The sequence below is a fragment of the Sturnus vulgaris genome, chromosome 3 (assembly GCF_052056855.1).
Source record: "Sturnus vulgaris isolate bStuVul1 chromosome 3, bStuVul1.hap1, whole genome shotgun sequence".
Classification (NCBI taxonomy): Eukaryota; Metazoa; Chordata; class Aves; order Passeriformes; family Sturnidae; genus Sturnus; species Sturnus vulgaris.
The window spans coordinates 38012159-38039801 of record NC_142245.1 but is presented as its reverse complement, the minus strand read 5'-3'; the positions used below and the strand labels follow the sequence as shown (position 1 = coordinate 38039801).

General features: G+C 37.4%; 1 protein-coding gene across 7 annotated transcripts in view; it reads right to left on the bottom strand.

The window, feature by feature from the left end:
• Positions 1-27643, bottom strand: part of LTBP1 (latent transforming growth factor beta binding protein 1) — a 182769-nt gene that overhangs the window by 141357 nt on the left and 13769 nt on the right. For all 7 annotated transcript variants that reach the window (XM_014876273.2, XM_014876299.2, XM_014876282.2 and 4 more), the window contains one exon: positions 26450-26738. In XM_014876273.2, the coding sequence (XP_014731759.2) occupies positions 26450-26738 (289 nt within the window). The remainder of the gene's footprint in view (positions 1-26449; positions 26739-27643) is intronic.

Sequence of the window (27643 nt, the reverse complement as noted above, 5' to 3'; positions counted from 1 at the left end):
TCAAAAGGAGAAGAAAACCACTATTTTCTAAAACTATGAGATAGGAAAAAAAATATGCAGGCTAGTTCAAAAGACATAGAAATAGAACTAACCCCCTACCCCCCATAAATTGTTAAAATTCAGTTGCTAGTTCAGCCTGACCTTTGCCAGCTGTTTCCTCCTTCCACTGCTTCTCTGATATATATATATTTATGTGTTTGGTTTTTTTAAGAGACATGAAAAAGTTTAACTACCCAACTGATGATGAACAGATGGGATTTCTCCACAGCCCTTTACAGTATCATACCCGTCATTAATCAAGGATGGCCTATTCCACACAGTCCTGCCAGTAACAAAAGATGAAAGAGAGAAGCATTCAGCTTTTCTTTATTTTCACCATTGCAAAAGTTCTGCAAAAAATTGATTTTATGTGCAAATATGTATTTTTAATGCACATTTATAAGTTCTGCCCCTGAAATATGGTGCAAACACTGCAAAACAAGCACTGAGACCTGCCTGCCCTACAATAACAACCTTACGATGTTGCATGAATATCTTCGTTGTAAAACTGCCTTGGTTTATATCTTTGCAATACATTTTTTCCCCAGGCAAAATTTTGCAAAGGCAGTAGTTTGGATATGACTAATTAGTTTTCAAGTAATACCATCAAGTTATTAATTCCTAATTTTTTTACCACCTTAACGAGTTAGAATCTTATTTACAATATAGAAAAGACCATCTTTGATTATCACCCAATGGATTTGGGTTGTAAATGAGGTAATACAACAAATCTTTATTAAGATATTTAATCTACACCAAGATAAGAGTAAAAGGGTTTCAAAGTTCTTTATTGAGGTTCACACAAATGTGAAACATTAACTTTTATCCACAAGTACCAGTTTTGCCCCTCATATGTAATTTCTGTGGTAAAAGCCTTGTCCAAGACACTTTCAGGGATTATCTAACTCCTAATGCTTGCTAATAAATCTAGCCCTGTATTTTCAGGCTCAGCTGGTGTAAGAGCTGAACTAAAGCTCTGTGAAACAAAACTCTCTGAAAACAGTGCAACTATGACTCCATTGATACATTTCATCTTTCACATACAACACCAACTCAAATGTATAGATTAAGAACATTCTTCCAGGTTTCTAAAGAAACACACTTGAGTTTCCCAGAATCACAAGCAATTATTCCTTTCCTAGATGTCAAAAAGCATAAAGAGCTCTTAAGGCAAAGTAAATGTATCTGTTGGTTAAATATTCAGATGTGGAGCAACAGTACAGATGCTTGGCCACACAAGCTGAAGGAAGCTACAGTTCATGCAAGTTATGCAACAGCAGGCAAGCATTCCTCATGTAATACAGCATTCAAAGATTAAATTAGTAAAATACTTAAATTAAATGGTAATTCTATCAGTAAAAAAAAGGAATGTTTGCCTACTGCATCTTTTCATTAATATAGGTACAAAAAGTCTGCCCCACCCCACTCCCCAAAAGTGCCATCAAGATACAAGTGCTAAAATACAAGTGATGCCAATTTTTAAAAAAATCTTCTTGAAGTACTAAGACTTAAGTATCCTTCAAGGATCCTAAACCACCATTAAAGAAACAGTATGCATGAAGACTAGAAAAGTCTGAGACAAAGACGAACACAAACCAGCTGAGTCTAAGTCTCACAGAAACAGCAATTCACAAACCTTCCTTTTCACTACACACCAAATGAACAAATAGGAGTCACAAATTATTTGTTACCTCATGCATACTTTTACTAACACTTACTCAATGAACCTCTTCACAAATCCAGATTAATTAATTTGACATCTGGATTATTCAATATAGATTTCCAGGCATACATACAGCTTCAACTTTCCAGACATCACTTACCAGTAAAATTCAAAGAGGCAAAAAAAGAAATATCTCCACAACAGAAAACCTACATATGTTGCTGGCTTGTCCTTGTTCCTCTGCTTTTATTGGTTAACTCTTCATTTTGGTTTTGGTTTTGTTTTCCAGGATGCAACACTGATAACACTATAGTCAGGTAAGATATTTTATCACTTTCAAACTCAGCTTTTAAAAGAGTGGCTGCTGATGTCACCAAGACTTGCAGTAAGAAATTGCCCTTCAAGCATCTACTATGTTGCAGCAGTGAGTCAAGGTGAAATTCACTAGTTAGTAGTAGACTTACTTACCAGACCACCGTGTCAGTTCAATACACCGCCTTCAGTAAATTCATGTGTTTCCCCTTTACTGTTTTATATTATATTTTCTACAGAAAAATTGCTTTTGTTTCCATAGTACTAGCAGCATGTTACACTGACACCATGTAATAAAAAAAATTACTTGGATCAAGACATTAATTAGTGGCAATTTCTAATCTGTCAACCTATGAGACAGACTTTGGTATTGGAAAAGCATGTTGAAATGCCAACTAAAAATAGAAATATACTCCCACAATGGATATTACACGATAAAGGCAAGTGAGCACAGCTGCTGCAAAGCAAAACCACACATCACTAATCTACTCAAATTCTTGAGCATGTTAAACAAAACAAGAGACAAAGAGTGCAGTAGGTTGATGTAATTTATTTGAAATTTGAAAAAAAGACTTTGAAGATTTATATTACAAGAGACTACTAAGAAATCTTAGATTATAAATCAGTGCTGTAAGCTTAAAATGGGCAAATATATGGAACATATATTCATTTTCTTGAATATATATTAATTATAACATATCCTTTTGAAGTCTAGTAACATATGCATGGTTTGACAATACCTCAGTTCAGGTAAATAAGTAACTTTAAACTATATGCAATTTTGTTACAGTAATTCAGAAAATCCTCAGTTATTATTTTGTCTTCCAGACTAACAATTATCTTCAGACAAGATAAATTCTCCCTGGGAGAATACACTTACACCCTTGTCTGAATTAAACAGAAATCTGTAATTTAGGAATATAATACCTAAATAAAAGTAAAAGTGCTAGTAAAGAGCTGAAAACCTTGGTCTATCCTTGATATTCTGGCAGGTTAATTCATGATTACAAAAAACATAAGTGCAAAGAGCAAGTAACAACCCCATCAACTTTTTGCAAAGATGTAGATGGATTAGCAAAAACTGTTTTCTTACTACTGCTTTTTATGTCTAGAAAATATTTTACGAGTATGATCTTGCTGGTATAAACAGAGATTCTCAGAAGGAGTCCGATATAAAGGAACACATCATCGGTTTATAACCTTTTTATAAATTAGCCCTATGTACAAGTAGGAAAAGACACAAAAACCCAAGACAATTAATGGTGGCTAGACAGGAAGACACAAAGACTCCGAGTACCTGGACTGTAGAGGCAATTGAGCACTGATGACCATGACAATGTGCATCAGAACCAGAAGTTGTCACACAACTGATGTCTGTGATGACTGCAGCCAAACAACCGAGACACTCTCACACCATTCCAGTGAAAGTTTCCAATGTACAAAATTGGATTAAAATATAAAACTCAAAACATTACTGTGGTGCAAAGACCAGAGGAAAAATAACAAGAAAGACTTTTAAAGGCATTGATATTCACAAAGCTAAGAGTGTCCAGAAAGTGCACAGGCAGGTAAAACCCCACCTCTGGTTCCAGAGGAAATTCTGTAGGGAATATATGATAGAAAGACACAAAATAACCCCAATTAAAAATTACCTGCAGCAAGTTCTGGACTAAAAAAAGAAATATTTTTTTCCGCATAATGCATAATCAGAACTACGACAAGATATAAGTGATCATTATTGCTTTCAAGAATGCCAGTGTATATGGTTGATGAACACACCTCAAATTTCATTGAGATCACAGAAAAAAAAAAAAAAAAAAACAGAAATCGTTATGCTTAAGGATATTAGTTTCCTAAGATCATAAAAAAATGCAAACAGACCTTTCTTTTCTCCTGCTATGGAAGTTCCATGTGTGCAAGTTGGAGCATTTTATCCCTCTGTAATACATAGTTATTTCTTACACAAGCAACTATTAGCAGATGTATATAACACTAACTTTGCCCAAGTATATATACAAGAAGTACGCATAGGAGAAAAAAAAAGTCTTCATATTTGAGTTGGAAAATGGTCACTGCACATTATTAATCTTAAGCACATTTACTAAAGGCTTTCTAAATTTACTTGATAAGAAGCACAATTTATGATGAGCAACCCTTGAAAATGTCAAGATTAAATCCAGACTCCATCTTCAGCATGTGCATTCATCAGCAGAAGCTTTTTCTGGTATATGAAATCAGCAGTAAGAAGCTCTGACAGACTGTACTGGCTACAGAATACAGTCCCTGAAACACCATACAGGCTGTTCTTCCTAAGTTACACCACAAAATTTAGCAATCGTAAAGATGGAGGGTCAGAAAAACCCCAAATCCCAGAGTTTACCCAAGTTCTCCACAGGAGCCACCTAAATTCAAGTGATGAAACAATGGCAAGCTTCCTACCACATCTGAGAAGCCTGGAAATGATGCACGACAAGAACAAAAGTACATGTTGTGCTGTACCCTGGAGGGTGAAAAGATTAGTGGTGAAGAGTTTTGGACATAGAAATAATATTTGCATTAGGCCAAGAATACTTTTAACATCTACGTTTTTAACTGCATAATTACTTTCTTAGCTGAACTAGATGAACAACTCATATGATCTATTTCTTCATTCCACAAAATTGAGCAATAAAGACTGTCCTTCATATTAATTCACCACCAAAATGGAATGTTTCCATCTGTGGGCAGAACCAGAAAAAGAGGGAACAGCAGCAAACAGTTACACTTACCAGGAGCCTAATTTTGGGGTAAAGGAACTCCCAAAACCTTGTGACTTACGTACACAAATAGTTTGAACATAATATTACACAGAAAAATATTTTGTAATTAACTAAGATAGTAAACTTATATAAGATCAGAGGGCAGAAATTTCAAAAAAATTGTTAGTGAATTGTAGTTTGTTGAAATTCAGCCAAATAACATTTTGTTCACTAAAAATATGTACATAGGATGCATTATGTGTTCATCATCATGTATTTTCAGAAAAATAACATCCAGAAAAATAGCGTGCTTGTGCCTACATCCTTTTTGTTTTGGTACAAGATCCCTGATGCAAAAGGGTCGCTTCAGTAGAGCTAAAGAACAGACTAAAACTAACAGAACTGATAAAGCATTTATTCGCTGTCTTGACCTAAGAAATCCCTCTGCAGAGAAGACCTTGACTAAGAACCATGACAACAGATTAAAAAAAAAAAAAAAAAAAAAAAAAAAAAAAAAAAATCAACGTGCTCTATTTATACTTCTATTAGAGATAGCATAAAAAAATAATCCAACTCCACTACAATGCTATTTATAGCTTATCAAGCTTGTTTAATAATGGAGACCAGCCATGGTAAATTTTAGCTATGTGACTAATTGCTTTAGGGCTTAATAGAAGCACTTCAGGAGTATTTCTGTATTGGCTTAGTGTCCCAGTATCAGGAGAGATACAACATATTCCTTTCCATTTCAGACACTAAAGAAAGAAAAAAATAAGTTTAGTACATCAACAGTAACTCTTGGCATATATAGATCACAGCAACATTTCACAGAGCTAGCAAATCTAAAAACAGCATGCAAGGAATTGAGATTTAAAAACAGGCTATTTTTCCTCATTTACTTTCTTAATTTAATCCTGCCATAAAAAGACTGTTTGCTTGAAAACTGTATTAAAATTTTTCAGAAAGCAAATTGAGACAATATAAAGACTGCAATATTTTTGTCTGAGAAATGTTCATGATTCTCAGCAAAAATTACAGGGCTGAAAGTGAATGTAGATTTCAACTCTGTACTGTCTCACCCCTCCACTGCTAATGAACCCAATAAATGCTATAATTATAATTACTATCATAATTATGCCCTAGCTTTATTTCTAAAACAATTAGGTAAAAGGTAAGATTTTCTAGTGCACTGAGGTCAAGGACAAAAGTTAAACTGTACGAAATCTCATTTTTCCTACCAATATTGCTTAACTGAACCATATAGTTTGCTCCAAAAACGGAGAAGTTTGCACAGAATAGGCACACATTTTTTCTTTTTCACTTCCCCATCTGTAAAACAGATCTATATCACCATCTAATAAGATGCAAAGTTTTTAACAACGTAAGGTTGGTACACTGCTTGGTCCACACACAAAAGAAAACCAAACAGTTAAACTGGTTTTCATACAAGTTGTTTTTCCAGACACTAGCATAAAATCCTGATTTCACTGAAGTCAACAGCAGAACTCTCATTTATTTCATTGCTGGCCATGATTTCATCCCAGGACTTTGTTATTTGTCAAACACAGCTTTGCATCCTTGGACTTTAAACCTGCAGATGCTACATCCAGCGGTCGTTACCCTGCCTTGGAATGCCAAAGCAGAGATTCCTCATGGTTCCTGACTCTAGCTCCTGAAACCCACATTTGTCACCCTGGAAGGCAGTGAAATGCAAACAAAATTAAAGAACACTGTATCCCTGACTTCAGCCCATGATCAACACAGGGATAAAGTATGTGAAAGCAATCTCATTATTATAAAAATAAGTCCACCTACAGTTCAAATTCGGCTTGCAAGAAAGCAGCTATGAAACATTTCTAACATACGGCTGAACCAACAATGTCTAGAGGAACCCGAATCTCCTATTCCAAACCACTTTGCCTACTTAAAAAAAAAAAAAAGTACTGTGACCAAAAGCCCAGACTGCATTCCAGAGGTCTAGGAATAGCTTGTTTTCCTATTTGCAGTTGGTAAATTTGAAGTCTGTAAGGCATTCCTCTGGTTTTTAAGGATGTCTCCGATTTCGCCTCAAAAATTCACTTTGCTTCTTTCTCTACATGTAAAATTTTGATCTCCTTAGAACTACAGGCTTTGTTATATGAAATATTTTTCAGAGTCACTTTTGAGAAAATATAATTCAATACATTCCTTCTTTCAGATACTGTCCCAGTCCTTAGTTTTGGTACAATATACCATGCATATATTTTAAGTTGTTGAAGCTTCTGACTTTTACAGGCTCATGTTATACACAGGCATAACAGTAAACCACATTTCACAATACTTCTTTTTTTTTTCTCTCTGTTGCATAAGGGACGGTTTTTAAACATCATCAGAATACTGCCATTCCAACAAGTCTAAACTATAAAAAGGACAGGTTATAAAGTGTTTGAAATTACATCCTTAGGGCTCAATTTAGAATCTTCTCCTCACATTCTTTTGATTTGCATGCTTCGTTATTGAAATTGTCTGCAGAGTTCTTTTTCTTTCCTTGCTAATAAGTTCAAAGAAATACATGCTTGAACTCCAAAATATATTAAACTTAATTTAAATTATCTTAAAACATCCAGTGACTGCTCAGCAAACCAGAAAAAGCAGACTGCATTTCTGGAAATAATACACTATTTAGCTAGGGAACTGCATGCATAATGAATCACAAAATAAACATATCTTAATTAAAGAATATTGTCAATATAGATTTCATATAATTTGAATTTTTTAAAGCTGCTAAATCATCACAGCAACATAGAAACAAAAATAAATTTAAAAACTGAAAGTAACTATTTCTTAATTATTTTTAAATGTTTTCATTCCATAGTATTTATGCTTTTTATTTTCTGGGGCAGAAATAAAAGAAAAAAGCAAACAATTATGCACCTTTCGCGAAGAAACAATTCAGATGTACAATTCACCTCTAGAAACTCATTGGTTTATGGTACAATTTAAAACAACATGTGCTATATCTAGGTTTATTAACTTGAAAAAATTTAGCACAGCATTACCCTCTAGAATGCTATTATAGAATTCTGAAAATTGAAAACATGGTTTCAACGGAACTGAAAAACCATCCTTCATGTGGCCATATTTCAGGCTCCATAGAAAAAGATAAAATTTTTCTGTTACTGAAAGAGCTATCTTAATTATAAACCAGATCAGAATCTGTCTTTTCAAATAAGATGATTGACAATGACAACTTTCTGCCAAAACAAACAGAAAACTTACTGCTCACAATATTTGCATAGGCTAATACATATTGAATCACAAAACTGATCAAATAACCTTATGAACATAGTAAAATAGACAACTTGCAAACAAAATCTGAGATAATCTGTCACGGTAGGAATAGAAATAAAATAGTACCATCTCAGGATGACTGATAATAGGTATTTTGGAAACATCCTATTTTGTGGTGCCAGCTGGTTTGTGAATTACACAACCTCAGCAGCCTGGCTGAACTTGTTCCTCTGAACTTTTGGAAACTGGCATTCCTGCCAAAAAGACATGTTGGTTCTGCATGAGGCAAATTCACCTCTACCTTGGTAAAGCAACCAGGATGTCAAAAAAATCTGGATACTACTATGAAACCAACATTACACATTCCCAGGCCACTTCACTAATTTGAATCACGATGATACAGAGCACATTCTTCCTGTTTCCAGCACTTGAATGTTCCTGTAATTACCTAGCATTTCTCAACACTTTGAGTTCTTTGGCAGAACTTACTGCTCAGTGCTATTTTTGGAAACTCCAGCAATAAATACCATAGGTACCTACTCTTATACATAATTTAATGATGAAAAGACACAGTTTGGAATTTCTGTGCTTAACACACTACTTTTGAACAAACAGTGAAAGACTGAGCAGTTGCTACTAATTTCCAGTACTTTAAACACTACTTAGGACTCAGCTTATTCAAATGCTTTTGCTCTCCTAGCTGATCACATCCATGAGCAACATCACGTGGAGATGGGCTCCTGTTCTTAGGTGAGACATGGCTGAATCACCCAGAGGCACTTTTTAAACCCACAACCTGCCTTCCAGGAGAGATACTCAGAAATGGACTGGGGCAAGACCCCACTTCCTTCCACCAATGGGGATACCAGAGCACCCTACACACAGAGATGGCTTGTCCAGCTACCCTGCTCAGGATAATGATAGGTGACTACTGATACTACTAGGTAGGCAGATGACAATCCTCTGCTGCCACTATTAGCCTCACAACAGAACAAACTGGGACTAGGGGCTGGAAATGAAACACAAGGTTGGGGTGGGGGGAAAAGCAAAAATTTCCACCCAAGAGCCACAATACACCTATGTTTTTGGCTTTGGATGTTCATATGCAGAGCTGACTTGCTGACCTTTTGTAATCCTTACAGCCTGCTGCTTCTTAGCTTATAAGAAGTTTTATCTCATACACAGGGTTGTACATACATGGAAATAGAAACTGTTATAGTACAGTCTTGTTTTCACAATTAAAGCAATCTAGTTACAGCAGAATATCTCCTGTGTATACTTGTTCTCAAAGAGCAGCTTTTTTTAGTTCAGCTTAAATCTTGATACAGCACAAATATCCTTAACAATTAGCCAAGAAATATCCCAGCTATCTTCCTTGACAGGAATGAAGATAAAATGCACCAAGCACCTGAAAAAATACCCCATTTCAAACTACAGGACACAGCAATTTCCTACTATAATTAATCAGCTGGATGTTGAGAATATTTTCATTTTCAAAGTACCCTTAATTTTGTTCATGTTCTCTGTTCTGTAGCTCACACCATGAGTTCCTGTAATTCTTACAAGTTGCTCTCACTCAGTACTGTGTGAGGCTCTACAGTTTCCCAGTTCTGAGTGCTATATTAATAACTGTGAAATAACACACAACGATAAAAAGAACAGTATTTTATAACAACATACCAAAGGGTAAAATTTGAGCTGTACTTCCAGCCGTAACTGCTTTTCCTGCCTAGTGTAGTAAAGAACTTGAGTTCCTAACTACAGCTTCTGTGAATGCCAAAATATTCTGTAGGAGTCTGACACACAGAGTACTGCATGCAAACTGCAATAATTCAATTTTACTGAATCACAAAACAATTTTAAAAAATAATTACAATTAATATAGTGCACAACAACTGCAACTGATTCAAACTATACAGGAAATTAGGTTTTTTGGTTTTATTTGGTTTTGCCCCAGTAACATAGGAGGGGATAGGAAGAAGAGAAGCAGAAAGGATCAGCAAAGCCAAGAGCTGACATTTTAATTTTACAACAGAGGCACATATTACTACTTCAATTCTCTGTAACAAGTTGGACAATTAAAATTAAATATTTTCAGAAGACAATCACTATAATTCATAATTCAACTGAATCTAAAACTCTTTATGCGAGTTTCATAGCGCCAGCCAAAAGCAGCTATGGCTTCTCATAGCATGTGTTTAAGAGCAGAGCAGAAATAATAGTTCTGGAAGCTTGTGTCAAGCACGCTAAAAGTTGACAAATAACCCTTTTCTACCAAGCACTACTGTTAAGAAGATTTTAAGAAGGCATGCATACTGTTTCCTATATGTTAGGAAAGCTAATAAATCTGTTTTGAATTCAACATGTCAAGGAAGCTGACAACAAATATGCTCAGAGCTTATGATCTACCCCTCTCAGCATCAAAAAGTTTGAAGCAAACTTCCAGAAATAGAAAATACTGCGAGAAGGATTGTTAAACGTTTCTATCTAGAACACTGCAGCCACCACAGATTTAACAGAAATGGATATGTGGCAATCAGCAGCTTCTATTGCCTCTTTGGTTTCTTTCTTTTAAACTTAAAGAATCTCCCCCTTCCCACCTCATTTCTCTTTAATGAGAAAATAACTACTCAACTATTTTTAAAAATGTCATTATCAAAGTAAAATGGCACAGTTTAATCATTTGTCTTAGAGATGCAATGTAAAAAATGTAATCTAAGAAACTGGAAACCATGCCCACTAAAGTCTGCACCTTCAAGTCTGGGTACAAAACTCCTGTAGCTTTCAGGACATGTTTTGTAGCATACATGAGACAAGTCTTTTGTCTTAAATGACTTAAAGCTGTAATTTGTAATTTGGTCTTGTTTCAAGAAGAAAAGTTTCTTTAACCAGATATTTCCAGCTTGGAAGATAAAAAAGATTCTATTTATGACTTAAAAAAACAAATCTTTAGAAAGCTAAACAAACAGCAGTCCTACGTTTTAAAACTCTAACATATCTTTATCAGGATGAATATTTTGCCCATTTAAAGAAAATTAAATTAATTAGAAATGTTGTAGAGTGCCTGTGAAGCACGTCAGTTTCAAGAAGGGAGTATAGCCAATGAAAGCAATGAATGCTCATATTAAATTGAGAATCATCTAGTTTCCATAGCTACTTTTTAAACAATTGCACACTTATCATTTCTTAGAACGACCTTGTTTACTACGAATAACTTTAAAATGTTCTCTGAAAGAGCTACTTAAAAACATTTAGAAAAAAGTACAATCAGCAACAGCAGCTGCTGCTTTAAACTTTCAAAGAAGACAAATAGTGTTAAAAAACACAAAGACAGTAGATAATGCATTTACCTTTCCCATAATATTACTTGTAATAGAGTATAAGCCTTTGACATCTCAACCTGGATTCCAATCCTGCCATGGGAAACACTTCAGAAGCACCCAGCAACGTAGAAATTGCAGTGCAAGGGTCATACAAGGCCACACAGTCACTACAACAAGTCACAACTAAACAAGAGGAGCTCCAAGAGTGTAACAAACACCTCGAAGTGAAAATTTGCCACCAGAGCTCCCTCAAGTAAATTTTCTAAGTATTTGCTTTCTTTTCAACACAACGAAAGTAAATATCAATGAAGCAGAGAGCAGCTATAAAGTCTTATCTTAGTATGAAAAAACTATGCATCCTGTAGAAAAAGCAACACAGTACAAGACACCACACGACAACGTGCTGCTGCCCTGTACAGAGCAACCCTGACAGTGTGTAACTTCACAGAACTCAGGGCTTCCATCAACTTCTATTCACCTCAGGGACACTAAGCCTGGAACTTTCCTCTCACTTGGCTGAATAGGAAGACTCTGTGTCTCCCTCCTCCAAGGGGAACCTGAAAGGTCTATGTGATGCCATCCTTTCAAGGAGACTGACTACTCTGGAATCACCCCAAAATGAGCTCCTTTACAAGGAGCACATACAATTACCAGTTCTCCTCTACTCTTTCAATTATAGTGGAAATTGGCAATGACTGGGAGGAAAGGAAGGAGGGAAAGGGGAAAAAAAATTAAGTAATTACGTTGCTGAATTTATACACCTCTTTTTCCTTTTACAGTCTGAAGCTTTTCAGTCTTCATCACCTGGTTTCCCATTAGAAATGTTCTGATTGTACAGCTGTGGGTTATATTTATTTCTAATATCACTTCCAGAAGCACATCAAAAGACAATCCAATTTAGGAATTCACTGCATTTCTAAATAGAACATCAGAACAGAATGTTTATAGATACAGCCCTCCAGGGTGCAACAGAAGGAAAACTCTTCAGGATGCAAAGTGTACTCTGCAGTGAAAAGCCGCTATAAGCCACTGGAATAGCAAAAGGGGGAATGGGGGAGTTGGCTGCTTCTTAAGGATCTGCATGTGTGCAACAGCTGGAATACCCAAACAGGCATTACAGAACAACAGAAGCTGTTCGAAGCAGTAAGGAGGCACAGCTGGGACTACAGTGACCAGCAGTTGTCCTTCAGTTCAGAGCTTTGAGGTTCCAGTTCTGGAAGCGAGACAGATGCCAGAGCTTTTGCTCCAGTATACAAATGTATATCTGTATTTCTGCTTCTGACCATCATCATGAATTTGGCAGTGGCATCGATTCTACAACTATTCCTGTCCACCATGCAGAAACCAGAACAGAATCCATATCATAATAGTATTTAAGATCAGATTATTCATCAATTGAACACAGTTGACATCTATTTGCTACCTTTTCCAGAAGTACATAGAGGTTATAAAATACAAAATGCTCTAAGGAAAGAGCTCTCCCAGTGTAAAACTCATAGAAGGTAAGAATTTTAATCTCCCAAAACCTGTCACTTTCTAAAAGTACTTTAAAAAGTGCTTAAAGCTAAAGGGATTCTAGACTCAGATATTGCTACCCAGAGGCAATTGCTGAAGATCACTAAAGTATTAATGTTACTCCAAACCAATCTGGGAGTGTGGTTCAGAAAGCAGTTGAGCAGTAGCCTCTTGGGAATAAGTGTGTGGAATCACAGTGAACTTTTTTTCAAAATAATGTTAATGTATTAAGACTGTATATCTTATAACTAGAAAGCTGATGTAAGAACAGAAGTACTGACTATGTTTAGATCTTGGCCAGCTGCTCCCCCTGCCACAACTTGAGACTACTTCTTAAGAACATGATATTTGTAACATTGGTTTATGAAATATTTTGAAATCATGCATATTATATAAAGGCATTTATTTTTTATGTGTTATATTTACCTTCGATATTAAAAGGGCAGGAGGGCAACTGAATTGAAAAAGGGGCATAAAGACCAACTTTTCATGATGAGGGTGGTAAGGCAGCATACCTGTCTGCCCAGAAAAGTTGTGGATGCCCCATTCCTAGAAGAGTTCAAGGGCAGATGGGTCTTTGAGCAACCTGTTCTAGTGAAAGGTTCCCTGTCTATGACAAGTAAGTTGGAACAAGATGGTCTTTAAAAGCCCCTTGCAAACCAAACCATTCTGGGATTACAGGAAAGTGCCAAATTACAGCGCATTTGTCTCACGTACTAAAATTTAACACTTGGCTAAGTCTGAACAAACAAGGTGTCAGAGGTTGACTATTTCACTGCACGGCTCAGAAAATGGCATAAGCATAGAGGACTCCAGAGTTGTCTCAGAAAATGGAACAGAATGCTCCATGGAAGACAAAACTCCACTTAAAGCTTGATGGAAATGACAACTAACACAGAAGAATTTTTAAATCAGAAACTGGGAAAGAAAGTACACAGCTGTGAATGATGCAGTCATAACTTTTAGTCAAGTTAGCACACTCAAGTAAAGAACAAAGCAAGAGTTGGTAACAAACAGGAAAGTGAGAAACAGAAAAACTGAAAACTTTTTAAACAGTGTGTTTTTTAACAGAGGAGGCAACTGAATCAGAAGCATCTCTGCTCCTACATGAAGCATTTTAAGTTCAAGAATTAGAATTGAGAAAGAATGACCAGATGCACCAGGAAAGAATCATTCTTATCTTAGGAAAGTAAAACTAATGGGAGGACTGGGAAAGACCCATGTATTATCCTGGATATAAAACAGATCACCTAGTGAAGGAGTGATACTACTTCTCAAAGAGCAGCTTGTCAAATTAGATCAGTTAACCATACCAGTCACTAATAGACCTGTGATCTGTAATTTCAATAAAAAGGAGAGAAAACACAGCATTAGGACTATGTTACTAGCTGCCTAAGATGGCAACAGCTATTATATCACTGAAGGTAGAGAGTCAGGAAAAAATGGTAGTATGAAATTTCAGTTACTCTCCAAAGAATAGCACAACACTAAATCAGAATTTTTTTAGATGCAATTAACATCATCTTCAGGGATCAGCTCATTCAGGAATGCAGAAGAAAAGTAAAACCTTGGTTTGACCTAACCTGTGTACAGGATCCAATTCAGGTATTACCACTGAAGAGACGCTTCAAGAGTATGCAAAACAGAGTTAACAACATTAAAGGGGGGAAAAAAGCCAATGATTCTCTACAGCACTTTACACTACCAAAATAGAAGAATGAACATAAAATGGAAGCTAGTTCAAAAAGTTTAATGAACTGAAAAACTGTCCAAAAGTCTTTCAACCCAATTAAGAAATCTATTAAAGGAACACACGCAGAAGAAAAGACCAAAGAAGACAGTCCCAATTAATTCTTCTACGGATCTTAGGCCTTTCTCAAAGAGGGATTCTCAGGATCCATTTCATATTGAAGCACAAGAGAAGGTGGCAGAACAGACAGGCAACATCAAGAGGTCACTAGATCAGATAATTCTCATACAAAACTTATAGAAGTTAAACAAGATTCTACCTCTCTATCTTGTAGCACTCTGGGCACAACAAAACCCAAGAGAGAAGAATACAGTAACTTTCAACAACAAAAAACCCCACACAAAAATTAGATGGGCTTTAACTTTCCTTACTATTCATGTGGACATGGGTTTTTTGTATAGTTTGTTACAATTCATGCACAGTGCCTGGAGAGTTTAATCAAACACAGTAAGCTCTTAAGAGACTGACTGGAATCTTGACAGAGCTGTTTTCTCTCCCTTACTGTAATGAAGCTTGTCTGTGTCGGCTTCCTGACAGATGAGTTGTTTATGACAGGGGAAGGGGTGGAGGATTCTCCTACAAGCATTTATTTGATCCTTCCCTCACACTCAAGATGAAATTAGTAGTGGAAAATGTTCAAGGCTATGGGCAGGCAACAGTTTCCCTGCTAGTACTCCAACACTGACCACCTTTTTCTTGCATCAAAGCTTTACTCAGGCCGGGGATGTCACACAGACACATAAAACCATAAACCAACTGGCTGCTGCCATCATACAGAATAGCTTTCTTCTCCTGTCTGGAATAAGCTCTGGCTGGCATGGGATCCCTTGTGTGTGTCCCAGTAATTTAAGCCTCTGTATCAAAAATATTTTATTTCTGAGAATCCTTTTCCTGTCAAAGATATAATGAAAAAACTGAATATCCTCTAACAGCTGTTTGTGAGATGTTCACTTAACTTGAGGATAGATAAAGTGTGGATAAAACAAAACATTCATGCAAAGGTAGGCTAAGTCATCTCAGGAACAACAATAATTTGAAGTATAGGACTGCAGCTGCATCTCATGAGTGCCTTGCACTCTGCTGCAGTGCTGACACTTGATATTTTCAATATTCTTTCCAAGATATCTCTGCTTTTCTGGTGGACACAAGTTCACTGCACATGCACAGTACTTGATGTGGCCAGATGTTATCTGTGTCCAGTCCATTGCAAAGAATCTGTGTGGAACTCTCAACAGAAGTAAAGTGGATATTTGCAGCCTCAAAGGTTTCAACCCAAACTGTTGAAGAAATCTGAAGAAACAGTGCTAGGTATCACAAATGTTCACATTCAAAAGGTCTTAAAAATAAGTCAGAACAGACAGGACTTGGTCCACCAAAACAACAAAGGCTTCACTCAAGGCAGTTTGCCATAATCATCTGCCCACTTCTCACCATTGTGAGCTAACAAGACCTATCAAATGATTAGCCCATTTTGTAATAGTCACAGGGTTTTTTGCCTTTCACACCACACCCAAGCCCACAGTCTTTAGACTCAGGTGTACGACAGTCCAATTAACAGCAAGTACTAAGTCCAACAGAGGTTAACTACAAATTATCTGTCAGTTTAATGGATTAGCACTGAAATGTGCACTAGCAGCATTCAAAAAGGGCACCAAGACAAGACTGACATTATTGTCATCAAAAAAATCATCTCCACGCTCTCTGCCAACACAAATGATCCCAGTCCTAAGGGAGATCAGCCATTTGAACTAAACAGTGACTTCAGCTCCTGCAGCCCGATGACTACATTTCCCTAGAATGATGAATGGAGGTGTTCCTGAGGGCTGACTCAGTGCCTGGCAGCACAAAGAGATGAGTAACTACCTTTGAACCAGTTTTTGTTCTAGCACACATAGATCATAGCACTGCCAGAGACTACAGAAGTGAGACTTAACCACAGTATCAGGATCTCAAAACACTGGTCTCAATTTACCAACAGTTGATGCCAAAGATCCTTTTAGCCTAGTGCTCCCGCAGCAATGAAATTAACCATGCCCTCCCCACTGACAGCTCAGGTCTGCATTATCAGTCCCAAAACAGTTCTGATCTTCATTAGGAATTGTGTGAGGACAGAAAGCTTCAGCAGTGAAAAGGTAAATCCATATGGAGCCTCTATGTTCATAAAGAGATCTCCTCTCCAATGCTGAATGCCCTGCCATAATAAGAAAATGTTAACTACTGTTCTAGAATTGCTAGAATGATATAATTGAATTAATATGTTGATGTTTGGGATGAAGGAATCCAAGACAGCTGATCTTCCTCAGAGAAATTATAAAGTGCATGTAGGATGGAGTGCCTGAGAAAGAGAAGCAAGTAAAAGTTTTAATCCAGAACAAACTTTCCCAAAACTTCAACAGCAAAGCAAGAAGAACTCTTAACTCACTCATTATGAGGAAATTCATATAATTAACATGGCTAATGAGTAAAAATTGTTCTAGAGAACAGCTGAGAATGCCTAAATTGGAAACCAGCTGAGATGAACTGTACATGAGCAGAGGTTTTACATCTCTGGCATCCTTGGTGAAGATACAGAGCTGATCACTAATTCATCAGCTACCAGGTCTGCTAGACAAGAAGTCTGAGCAGAGAAAGGCTATTGACAGTCACCCCCAACAGAAAGTTCCTAAAGACAAGCACTTTAGCACTTCCCTTTCTACACGACCTTAGCTTTAGCTGGACTATTTGCTGCTGCCATATTTATTGCCCCCATGCTGATAGGGACAATATGTTCCTTTATGTGTCCCCACACATCAGCAGAGCAGCCTGAGTTTGTGAGGAGAGCTACAGCAATTCAGGGGGGAATGGGAGGGAGGATGTGAGCACACGGACCGGAACAGGACATGACACATCATAAGCAAGACAAATAAATATTCTACTATTTTTTCTTTAGATGTATTAGTTACAGAGATAGAATACAGGAAAACATTGTACTAAAAGAGGATGTTGTTCCCTCTTGCCCCTAGCTGTACGATGGTACACGACAGAAGTCGAACAAGGAAGATCCCAAATAATTTCAGATTGACTGTGACTTCACCTCATTTGTATAATGTCTATTAGTAATCTGCCCACAGAAGTCATGAGACAAGACAACAGAGCTCACATTTCTTGATTTGTATCCATCATTTGAAAAGAGTCTTTCCTTTAGTATTCAATAGAAAGACAATTATCCACAATGAACAAAAGAGATTGTTAAAGAAATGTGCTGCCAATAAATGACATAATCCAGTGAATTTAAACCACTCCTCTAAAAATTCTGACATCTTGCAACATGAAAATAAACCCTAAGTAGAAGGAAAAGCAAAGCTTGCCACCTACTGCCCAATGACATAATAGTATGTACTAATACTGTCTCCTTTTAACAGAATCTCTTTTCTTGACACAGAACATACCGAACTGCATCTTCAGTTGTTTCTTTAATGAAACAAAAAATACAATCCCAGCACATGGAATATCCAAAAGCAATTTTTTCTATAAAATCACTTATAAAATCCCTGACAAGCCTGAAACATCATTTCTTACCACATCCAAGCTGACAAAGAATTCCTTTTAATATCCTCCAGTGGTGCCAGAGGCTTTAATAAAGTCTGTCCCCCCACTGCATGGTACATTTTAAAGACAGTACTTAAAAAATATATATTACAATAGATAAAGCCTATCATTTTTTTTCCTGTACACATCTGGAGGAGATCTTTTCAAAGCTATAGACTACAGGAATAAAAAAACAGGGCTGTAGTAAACACCAGCTTATTGCAGATACTTTATTTGTTCTACAGATTTTGTGTCTCAGCATCAGAAATTATGCTTTGTTACCTTTTCAAGTACAGAGAAATTCTCTTCAGTAATTACGATGCTTTGTTAAGCTATTACTCCAAAGGTATTTATTTTCCTAATATATCACATATAAAAATTACTTTTATATTAATTATTTTATAGGAATTATTTTTATATTTTTTATTCTGAACAAGAATAGGTCCTTTGCTTACTGTAGGAATTTGCTTAACTCAAAGTTAAGTAGTCATAATTCAGTTGCCTACAAAACTTTTGAGTACACCTGCAGACTTATCTTCAGTGTGCTGCACACTGCAATCAGCCAACAGTTCACATTCTGGACCTCCAGCATCGCTAAGGCCATGGGAAAATTAAGGGAAAATTTGATAAAGAGAGAAACAAACAAGGATTTACTGCAGTCTCTCTAATAGACTGCTGGCTGGTTACAAAGTCTCAATGTGTATTTGAACAATGACATCAGGAGAAGAGCCCACTCTCTCCATCTGCCTAGTGCTCTTCACCAGTTGCACTCACAAAAAGAAATACCAGTCTCAACAGATACTGATGAACAGTAACCCCTAAAGTTTAGCACAAGATGATGTGAGTAATAAACCTCCTTAGAAGTGGTTAGAGTAGCAACTGATTACACTTTGTATAAAACAATAATTTTGGATTCCTGGGCAAAATGGACCAAAGTACAAAGGTACATGGCATAGGTAAACTTCATGGAGCTTAGGTGAAGTGGAAACTGCTTCTCAGACAAGTACTTGGCCTCTAGCACTGAAGAAAATAAGTTCACTGGAGATGAAATTATGTGTCTCTCAGGGTTCCTAAATCAAGAGCAGAAACGGCTATTCATAACAATGAAATCAATGAGGCATTTATAATTAATCAGACAGACCCAACCTTGAAGACACATCTGCCTTTGTCTAAGGCCAGTCCACATCATCTTAATGAAGAATGTTAATCCATCTAGTTATCTGCTACACCAGCAAAATGCTAAGACTAAGTAAAACCCCTGAAGAGGGCTTCTTTGTGTCTTTGTTATCTATTTAATAAGGTTATTAACAACACAGTGTCAGTATCAACTGGAAGTCAAGACAATACCAAAAGTTATATTGATACACAAGGCTTATAAATCAGGTGCAGCTAATATTATTTTGAAAGGCTTTAGATCAAATACTAAGCAAGATTTCTGGCACAAAGACCAAAGATATCAACAAACATTTCTAAGTTCAAAGTACCTGAAACAGAGGAAAACGTTCCTGGTTCAGTGTTCATTTGATCATTACAACACTAAACCAAAACTCATGGATTTTCTAAAGACAGAATATTGCTATATCAATTTTTATCCCTGAAATCAGTAATAAAGCCTATCCTCACTTTGCTTCTTTTCCTTTGCAAGTCAAAGGTATTTTGCATTTTGATGACAGGAGACAGTTTTCCAAATCAAGCTACTGAGCTCTATTCACAACTCTAAAGAAGGGATTGAAAAATCATATGAAAACGATTCCCATTTGCTGCAAGGAAAACGTCTATTTGCAGTGTTGTTTTTATTTCAGCCACATCCTATAATCATTACTGTTGCACAATAGTTTGCTTAGAGTAACTTGAATGGGTAACTTTTACCTGTTTGGCTAAAAAGTCTCAGTTAAGTATAAAATTGTTGCATAATTGTTTTACAATTAAACACTTGCTAACAGAGAAACCTTCTTAATAGCAAAGGTTCTGAATGCCACAATGTTGTGACTGACACAATAGCAATATATCAAACCAAACTTTAACAATACTAATATATCTTTGTGAAACTCAAAACACACTGCCATGCTTTCCAAGAAAGGCTGTGCTCCTTCAGCCCCACCAAACCCCTGGAAAGAAGTTCTTCTGATAGCTTCCCACCATCTCTTGAAATAATTGTTTGATGATAAATAATGAAAATTCCAATAGTCACCTGAAAAAAAAAAAAAAAAAAAAAAAAAAGCAAAAGGAACCAAAAAACCAAACTCCAACCTGAAAAAGCCATTTTTGAAGAGAACTGACCATATTACAACACAGTAACAAGTAACTTTAAGAGCTCCTCATTAAAGCCCTCCCTACATATTCAAACACTGTGCAAACACCAAATGGTCAGGCACATGTGTTTTTAAACTAGAAAAACTCAATTAAAAACACTATGGCATGAAATGGTGGTTTACTATCTGCTTTTCAATTAAGCTGACAGCACCAGTACAGTTTAGAGGCAATGAAAAGCAGTGCCTTGAAAGCAAGACAATGATTTCCACACACATGGAATATGCCTAAATCACTGTCTCTTTTTGCTGTATTGACATACAGGAGCAAAAGCATATTCCAGTAGTACTCAAAAAACCTCCAAACTTAATGACAAGTTAATTAAAAGTTAACTTTACCTCATGGAATATGTTCAAGTTGCTGGGATTGTGAGATGGAAGTGTACATTGCCATCCCCAAAAGGAATATGCCTTACAGGATAATATGGATAACTGATCTGCATAAACTCTTTACAAGTCTATTAGGAAGAACATGAATAACCTGATGGCTAATTGGGTACGCTGTGTTTCCTTGTAGCAAGTCTCTTGTTGAAAACACTGTGCAAAAGGCATCTCAGAATCCACCCCAAAGAGTTCACAATGGAAAATTTATTTTCCTGATTCTCCCTGGAGCCACCTTGCAGCAGCAATCCTGAGACAAGCACACCATGAGTTCATTACATGTTAGAAGTCATGAGGGGATGCAGTCGGCAGTATAACCTGCAGACAGAATGCCAGGTTTTCATCTCCCTGACACAAAGCAGTAAGCTCAAGAACTGCTGGAAAAATCTCACCTCTGACCACTAGTTAAATTTTCAAGTCTGAACAGTAACACACGGTGCTAATACAAGCTCAGATAGCTCTGTTACTGGGCTCTAGGAGGGCAGAAACAGAAGCCCATGACTTACAGACCAAAGCTCTGAAGCACCAGGTAGCAATCCATGGTTGTATCTCTATGCAAGAGCACAGATTTGGCACCAAAATGGCTGGAAAGCAGCTCAACAAAGAGTGGGTGTCCTAGTGGATGAGCTGAACACGTGTCAGCAGCATATCCTCACATGAAGAATGCCAATAGTTGCCAGCAGGACAGTCATACAGGTCAAGGGAGTGACTACTGCATCCACCAGGCACTTGTGAGACTGCATCTCAAAGCCTGTGACCAGTTTTGGACTCCCCAAATCAAGACAGCAGCACAGTGGAGCAAGGCCAGCAGAGGGCCACCAAGACTGTCAGACACTGGACACACAACATAGGAGGAGAAAGTTCCCAGCTCTAAAAAAAGAAGACAGCTCAAGGGGATGATAGTGCAATCTACAACTGCCCCTTGAGAATCTGCAGAGGAGGCTGACCCAGACTTCTAAGAGGAATACAGCAAAAAGACACAGGGTAATAATAAATGTGCAACAATGGAAACTTCAACTATAAAAGGAGAATACTCTCTCCTGAGGGCAGTCAAATACTGCAACAGAAGCCCACAAATAATGGACCTCTCCAACCCTGCAATCTTGAAAGTATTCAAAGCTCGACCATAAAAGCCCAGAGCAACCTCCTATAAGTGATCCTGCTATAAGCAAAGAGTTGAACCCAGCTGCTTCATACTTGCAACCTGTTTTGTCCCTGCTAAATAAAAGTTTCTTTTAAAAGTTTCCTTAAAAAAAAAAAAGTCAAGGTCTTTTTGGACAGAAGTTGATTATTGTGAAGAGCTTCCATAAAGTATTTTCAAACAGACCTCACACTTAACTTCAAGTGCAGGGCTCTTGTAAGCAAAGAGTTTCACTTGCTCTGTACATCTTTAGTACAAAACTATCATAATGGTGGTGAAAAAAGATGTCCTCCAGAAATATTTACTTTCACACTAGTTTCAAAAACTATAATAATCTATAATCGTTTTTAGACCATCACCTGATACATCATCCTATCTATCAATCTTAGAACCAGAAGTTCTAAAAAATAATTACATGCAGTCAAAGACACAAAAAAAGAATTAGTGTGCAAGACAGGAAATAACCAAAAGAGTAGTCTCTTTTACTTTACAATGATCCTCAGTCTACAGGAGTTTGCACAACAGAAAGTCAATAATCTCTTCAGATTTTAAATATATTTGTAAACATTTACCTTACAATTATCTATTATACCAAGCATGCATTCCATTTTCTGTTATGACTGTCCTACATTGTTGATTTCTGTAGGGTCACAACAGTATGCTCAGTTCTTCTTTCAGGCATGTTTCTTTCAATCTAAATTCACACTGATTTGCCATCAACTAGTAAAAATTGGGAAAAAGTAGTTTAAAACAGGAAAAAAATACTACCTCTTTGAACAGAAGTCAAAAAACAGCTTTAAGACATCAGTTGACAGGCTTACTAAAATTAGCAGGCATTTCATCTGCCTGTCATAGCATGGGACTAGACCCAGTGACACAGGAACACGGGTTTGGAAGAGACCTCAGTAAAGATTTCTGGGCACATAAGGCACACCAGCAAGTCCAAGTCTGTCACTTGGAGTGTGTGCATTCACCACTCCTTTGATGAGCTTTGCTTTGTCCAACATTAAAGCAGATTTTCACATTTCAGCACCACCTGCCTCCAAAGGAGGCTGACTGAGCAATGCTGTGACACTTCGGTGTATGGTTGAGCTCCAGTTGGTTGATGCTGTACTCCTGGTGATCATTTCCAAAACTGTACTAGAAAGATCCCTTTGAAAAACAAAAATGTTCTGCTCACACAGATGGTAAATGCACAAAATCAAGCTGTTGGAGCTATCCTGTTGCCAACAAGTGAGAACAGGAGATGTGAAAGGAACACCCAGAGTTACTGGAGAGCTATCACAGGAATTCAGGCCCACAAAGCATGCCTGTTACTGAGATCAGAATTCCCTACAGGTTTCAATAAGAAGCAGATTTTTGTTTCTGAAACACCACTTGTTTTCAATTACAGCCATCTATACCTTCTGCTAACATTTTTCTGAGATGAGACCTTGTACCTGACAGCATATCCATCTTCAGAGCACAGCTATGAAGACTTGCTGAACCTAGGATATTCCAGGAAATTAATCTCTCTCCAGCTTTCCTTCTGTTCAGCACCTTATTCTTAAAAAAATATAAATCTGGAAAGAAAGAAATTAATTCCCTGGTTTCCTAAATATCATTGTTACCATGATCCTAAGAAAGCATGCGTGAACACATCTTGATGACTGAAGTTGGAAAAGTTGCATTCCTATATAAAACAGAAAAAAATTGACAGAGGATGGCAAAACAGAAGCTCTGTAGAGACAAGTCTCCTCTAGGAGCTAATTTAGGTCTTCCAGGTTGGCTTCTTCACTGGCCTTCACCAGTCCAGTGCTTGACTGCACAGCAGCAATGTCCAGATCAGCACACCATCACAATGACAGTCTGGATAACTCCACCTTCCAGGAGTGGGAAAAGGAAAAGCCATTCCACAAGTATCTGGGCAGCCTCACACAACATACAAGATCACAATGTGTTAAAAAAGGAATTGAAACAGAAACTAGCCTGTCTATCCCTCTCAGCATCAGAAATCTGACCAGAGAAGGATCTTTCAGCCCTGTAAATTGTCCTAACAGTATATTAGGACTAACAGCCTAACAGGACTATCACTGGCACTCATTTCAACAGCTGTTTCTAAACATCTGCCTTCTGCTGCACTTGACACAACAGCTTTGGTTTGTGCAACAGCCCCTTTCCTCTCCATCTCCTACACCTGGCTTCAGCCAAGATTGTAGGCTGGTGTTCTCGTGACTGCAGAGACTCAGTTTTCCATTTTCCCATGCCAATAATAACCTGACTGAAACAGATTTATCTTTATATGATCTCAAAGAGTAACAGTTCTACCTGGAAAAGTCTACAGTTAGGAGAAAATCCCAGGCTGAGAAGTGCCAATGAACAACAAAGCCCACTGCATATGGAAGCATGCAGAGGCACTTTGGAAAGCAGATAACAGATGACTGGTTTTGTCAGTCTGAAAGTGCTTCCTCTACATCTGTGATGCCTTGTGACAGCAGGTAAGGAGATTTTGGTGAAGCATGAAATGCTGTAGGTATCCTCTAGAAATACTTCGAGCATCATAGCCCAACAATTATCATAGTAGCACAGAAAAATATCAGTTTATCATCTTTTTTTTCCCCAAGAGGAACTCTTTATTCCTAGACATTATTCCAGGAATAATGGAAAGTAAGCCTTCTCTAGAGGCTGCCACAAGCCTTCTGAGTACAGTTTTAGAGTGCTTAAAAGATGACAGTTCTTTTTTTCAGGATAGAACAAATTACATTCTTTTATCTTTCTTTCCCCCTCCCATATATATTTTTTAAGTATATTTTACTACTCAATTTGGACAATGGGCCTTTATTGCAAAAGAAAGAAAAATTCTTTGAGAATGCTTGTGTGCAGAGGGAGGGAGAAAAAAGAAAGTATACTCTACAAGAATCAGTACTGATAACCCAGGAATTGTCTGGCCTTTTTGTACTGATTTTTTGCACTGGTCTTTATGGGTCCTAGCAGAGACACCAGGTGATGAGTCCAGCTGGTCTGGAGAGGAAACAGGAAAAAAGTCTGATGGAAAATTACTGGAAATTTCCCCTTTATATTAGTCACTTTAATAATCCTTGCTTCAGTGGTTGGAATGAAACTGGACTCAGAGTACTACGAAGTACTAAAATTGGGTAGCAATTTCTCTGTCTTTCCAGACTATAGATGTATTTTTTCCTAAAGTCCTCAGTGCTCTACCTTCTACCTTTCTCAAAGAACATACTGGCTTAGGGCTTAGAACTCCAAGAGAATTCAGGTAAATTTCTCTTCTTATTACACAAGACATGTAGGAACCTAATTTAGCTTCTGGATCCACAGTAAGTACAAAGAATTAGAAGGATTTAGGAGGAAAAACAAAAAACGATAAGGGGGTTATGAGACAACAGATAACATTGGAAGCATTGTACAATCTCTGTTCTTATATATAGCTTTGGAAAGGAAGTGGCACTTTGTTGTCAGGAGCCTGTGATGACTCAGGTGCAGAACTCTATAATCACACACCACCCTTCCACATTCTTTTTACAGCTTCAAACACAGGAAAACAATTTATTTCCTAATCCTGATTATTTTGCTCTAGAGACTAGAAGCAACAACGGCTACACTTTCCTTAAAAGCAAAGGCAACCTCTCCAAAAACAACCTGTCACAGGACAGAAACTTTTTGTCACTGACTTTACCTGAAAGAGGAAGGGCACCAGTAGCTAAAAACACCTAAAATTGTTTACATCCCACTTGATTGCCAACCTCCTGTGCACCTTCCTCCTCCCATAGCAAATGGGGTCTTGAAACAAACTAAGGTCACACACATCAATAAAAACAGTACAATTACAGAAATTTCAGACTCGCATTAAGTATCTAAAGCTCAGCCAGTTTTTGATATTATTTCTCTAAGTCACCAGCTATTAAAGAGGCAGAGAAAAACTTCTCTAACAAGATGGGTGTTTCCTTGCTACTTATGGCAGTCGGATACAATCCCAAACCTCAAACACAAGCAAGCACAAGTATTCATTGTAGCACAGCCACACACACTTATATGGAAAGAGAAAACATAATGCAAATAGAAGAAAGCAGAACAGAATAGAAGCACCAAATCTTACTCTCCTCACTTACACAAGGTGTCAGAATTCCATGTCACTTTGTTCTAGGATAAACTCAAAAGGTCACCAGTGCAAATTAGGAATAATTCCTCCAAAATTAGTACAGCAGTATCACTCTAAGGAAAACAGAAGTTGACTGATATCACAGGTTTTCTGTTCATGTAAGGAAATCTGGCTTATAAGTAATAGAAGTCTAAACATCCACTGATCTTGCAGTTAAAACAAGAAGCTGTTTTTAAAAATCTTCGACAGTTTCCAAGTATGATTTTTTGAAAACACTTGCAAGGAACAATGTTTTACAAATCTGACATACTGGACTCCTTTAAAAGCAAAGAAAACACTTACTGTGGTTGCATTTGCTGAGTTAACCCAACAGGAGGCTTCTGCTTGATTGTGAATGCCATCTGAGCCATAGGGCCAACCTTTGGTGGGACCTGCACCTTCTGAGAGAAGGTCTGCTGGGCAGCCTGCTGGGGAATGGGCCACGGGGGAACAACGGGGCTCCGGCCTCCAGTGGAAGAGGTGTCTTGCACGGCTGTATCCTCGCAGGAATTACCTTTTGTTCCTGGTTTACACACACAAAGCTGAGGTCGCAGGCACATCCCTCCATTTTGGCACGGTGGTGCACAGTTAGCTAAGAAAAGACATTTTAAAGAGTACCTGTGAAACAAAGCACGAAGGAAAAGGCAAACCCTCCCCACAATAAAAAAAGGCATTAATTGTTAATGCTAACTGGAGTAGGAGAGAACAACACTGCTAAGCTCCACAAAAGATAATATACAAGTTGGTATAACTTGTACTGATTTCTTGTACAACAGACATGCACAACATTTGAGCAACTTCAAAAAGTAAAATGCTGGATATAAAAAATAGGAAATGCACTAGTTAAATCGAGATATATAGCATTATTTCAAATCTTCCTCCTTTCTGCTCAGCACCCTTTCTCATCATACTTTAAAAACCCAAACTGCATCTGATGAGGCAATATCACACAGATACAGAATTTTACTACTGATCCAGGCAGGATTAATTTTACTACTATTTTAAAATCAGTTGCTGCATAGATACCTAGAATGAATCCCTACAGCCACGTTATAGATCACCAAAATGATGCAGACAAGTGTGAAGCAATTCAACCCTTCCTCCTCTAAACCTCAAATGATGTTCCCTGCAGTACCCCCATCACAGCAACACAGGAGGTGAACTGCTGCTACAAAGACATTGCTACACCTATGAAGAAACAGACTTGTGATTATCCCAGACCAGCTTCTATAGAGTCTTTGTACCATCACTGAAAAGGGATCAGAGCCTTTAAAATACAATTGGCCTTCAGAGAGGATTAATTACACTGCTTTGCATTGCTCTGTCTAATGACTACAGAGGTGAATAGGCAGCCTAGACTCAACATCCAGCTTACAGACCTAGCTAATGCAGTATCAATTCCACTTGGAATGAACAAGAAACTTGGAGGAGCAGCAAAGCCCATCCGAAAAACGGAGGGAAGAAAAAAAAGCAAAACCAATTGCTGATTATGTGTAC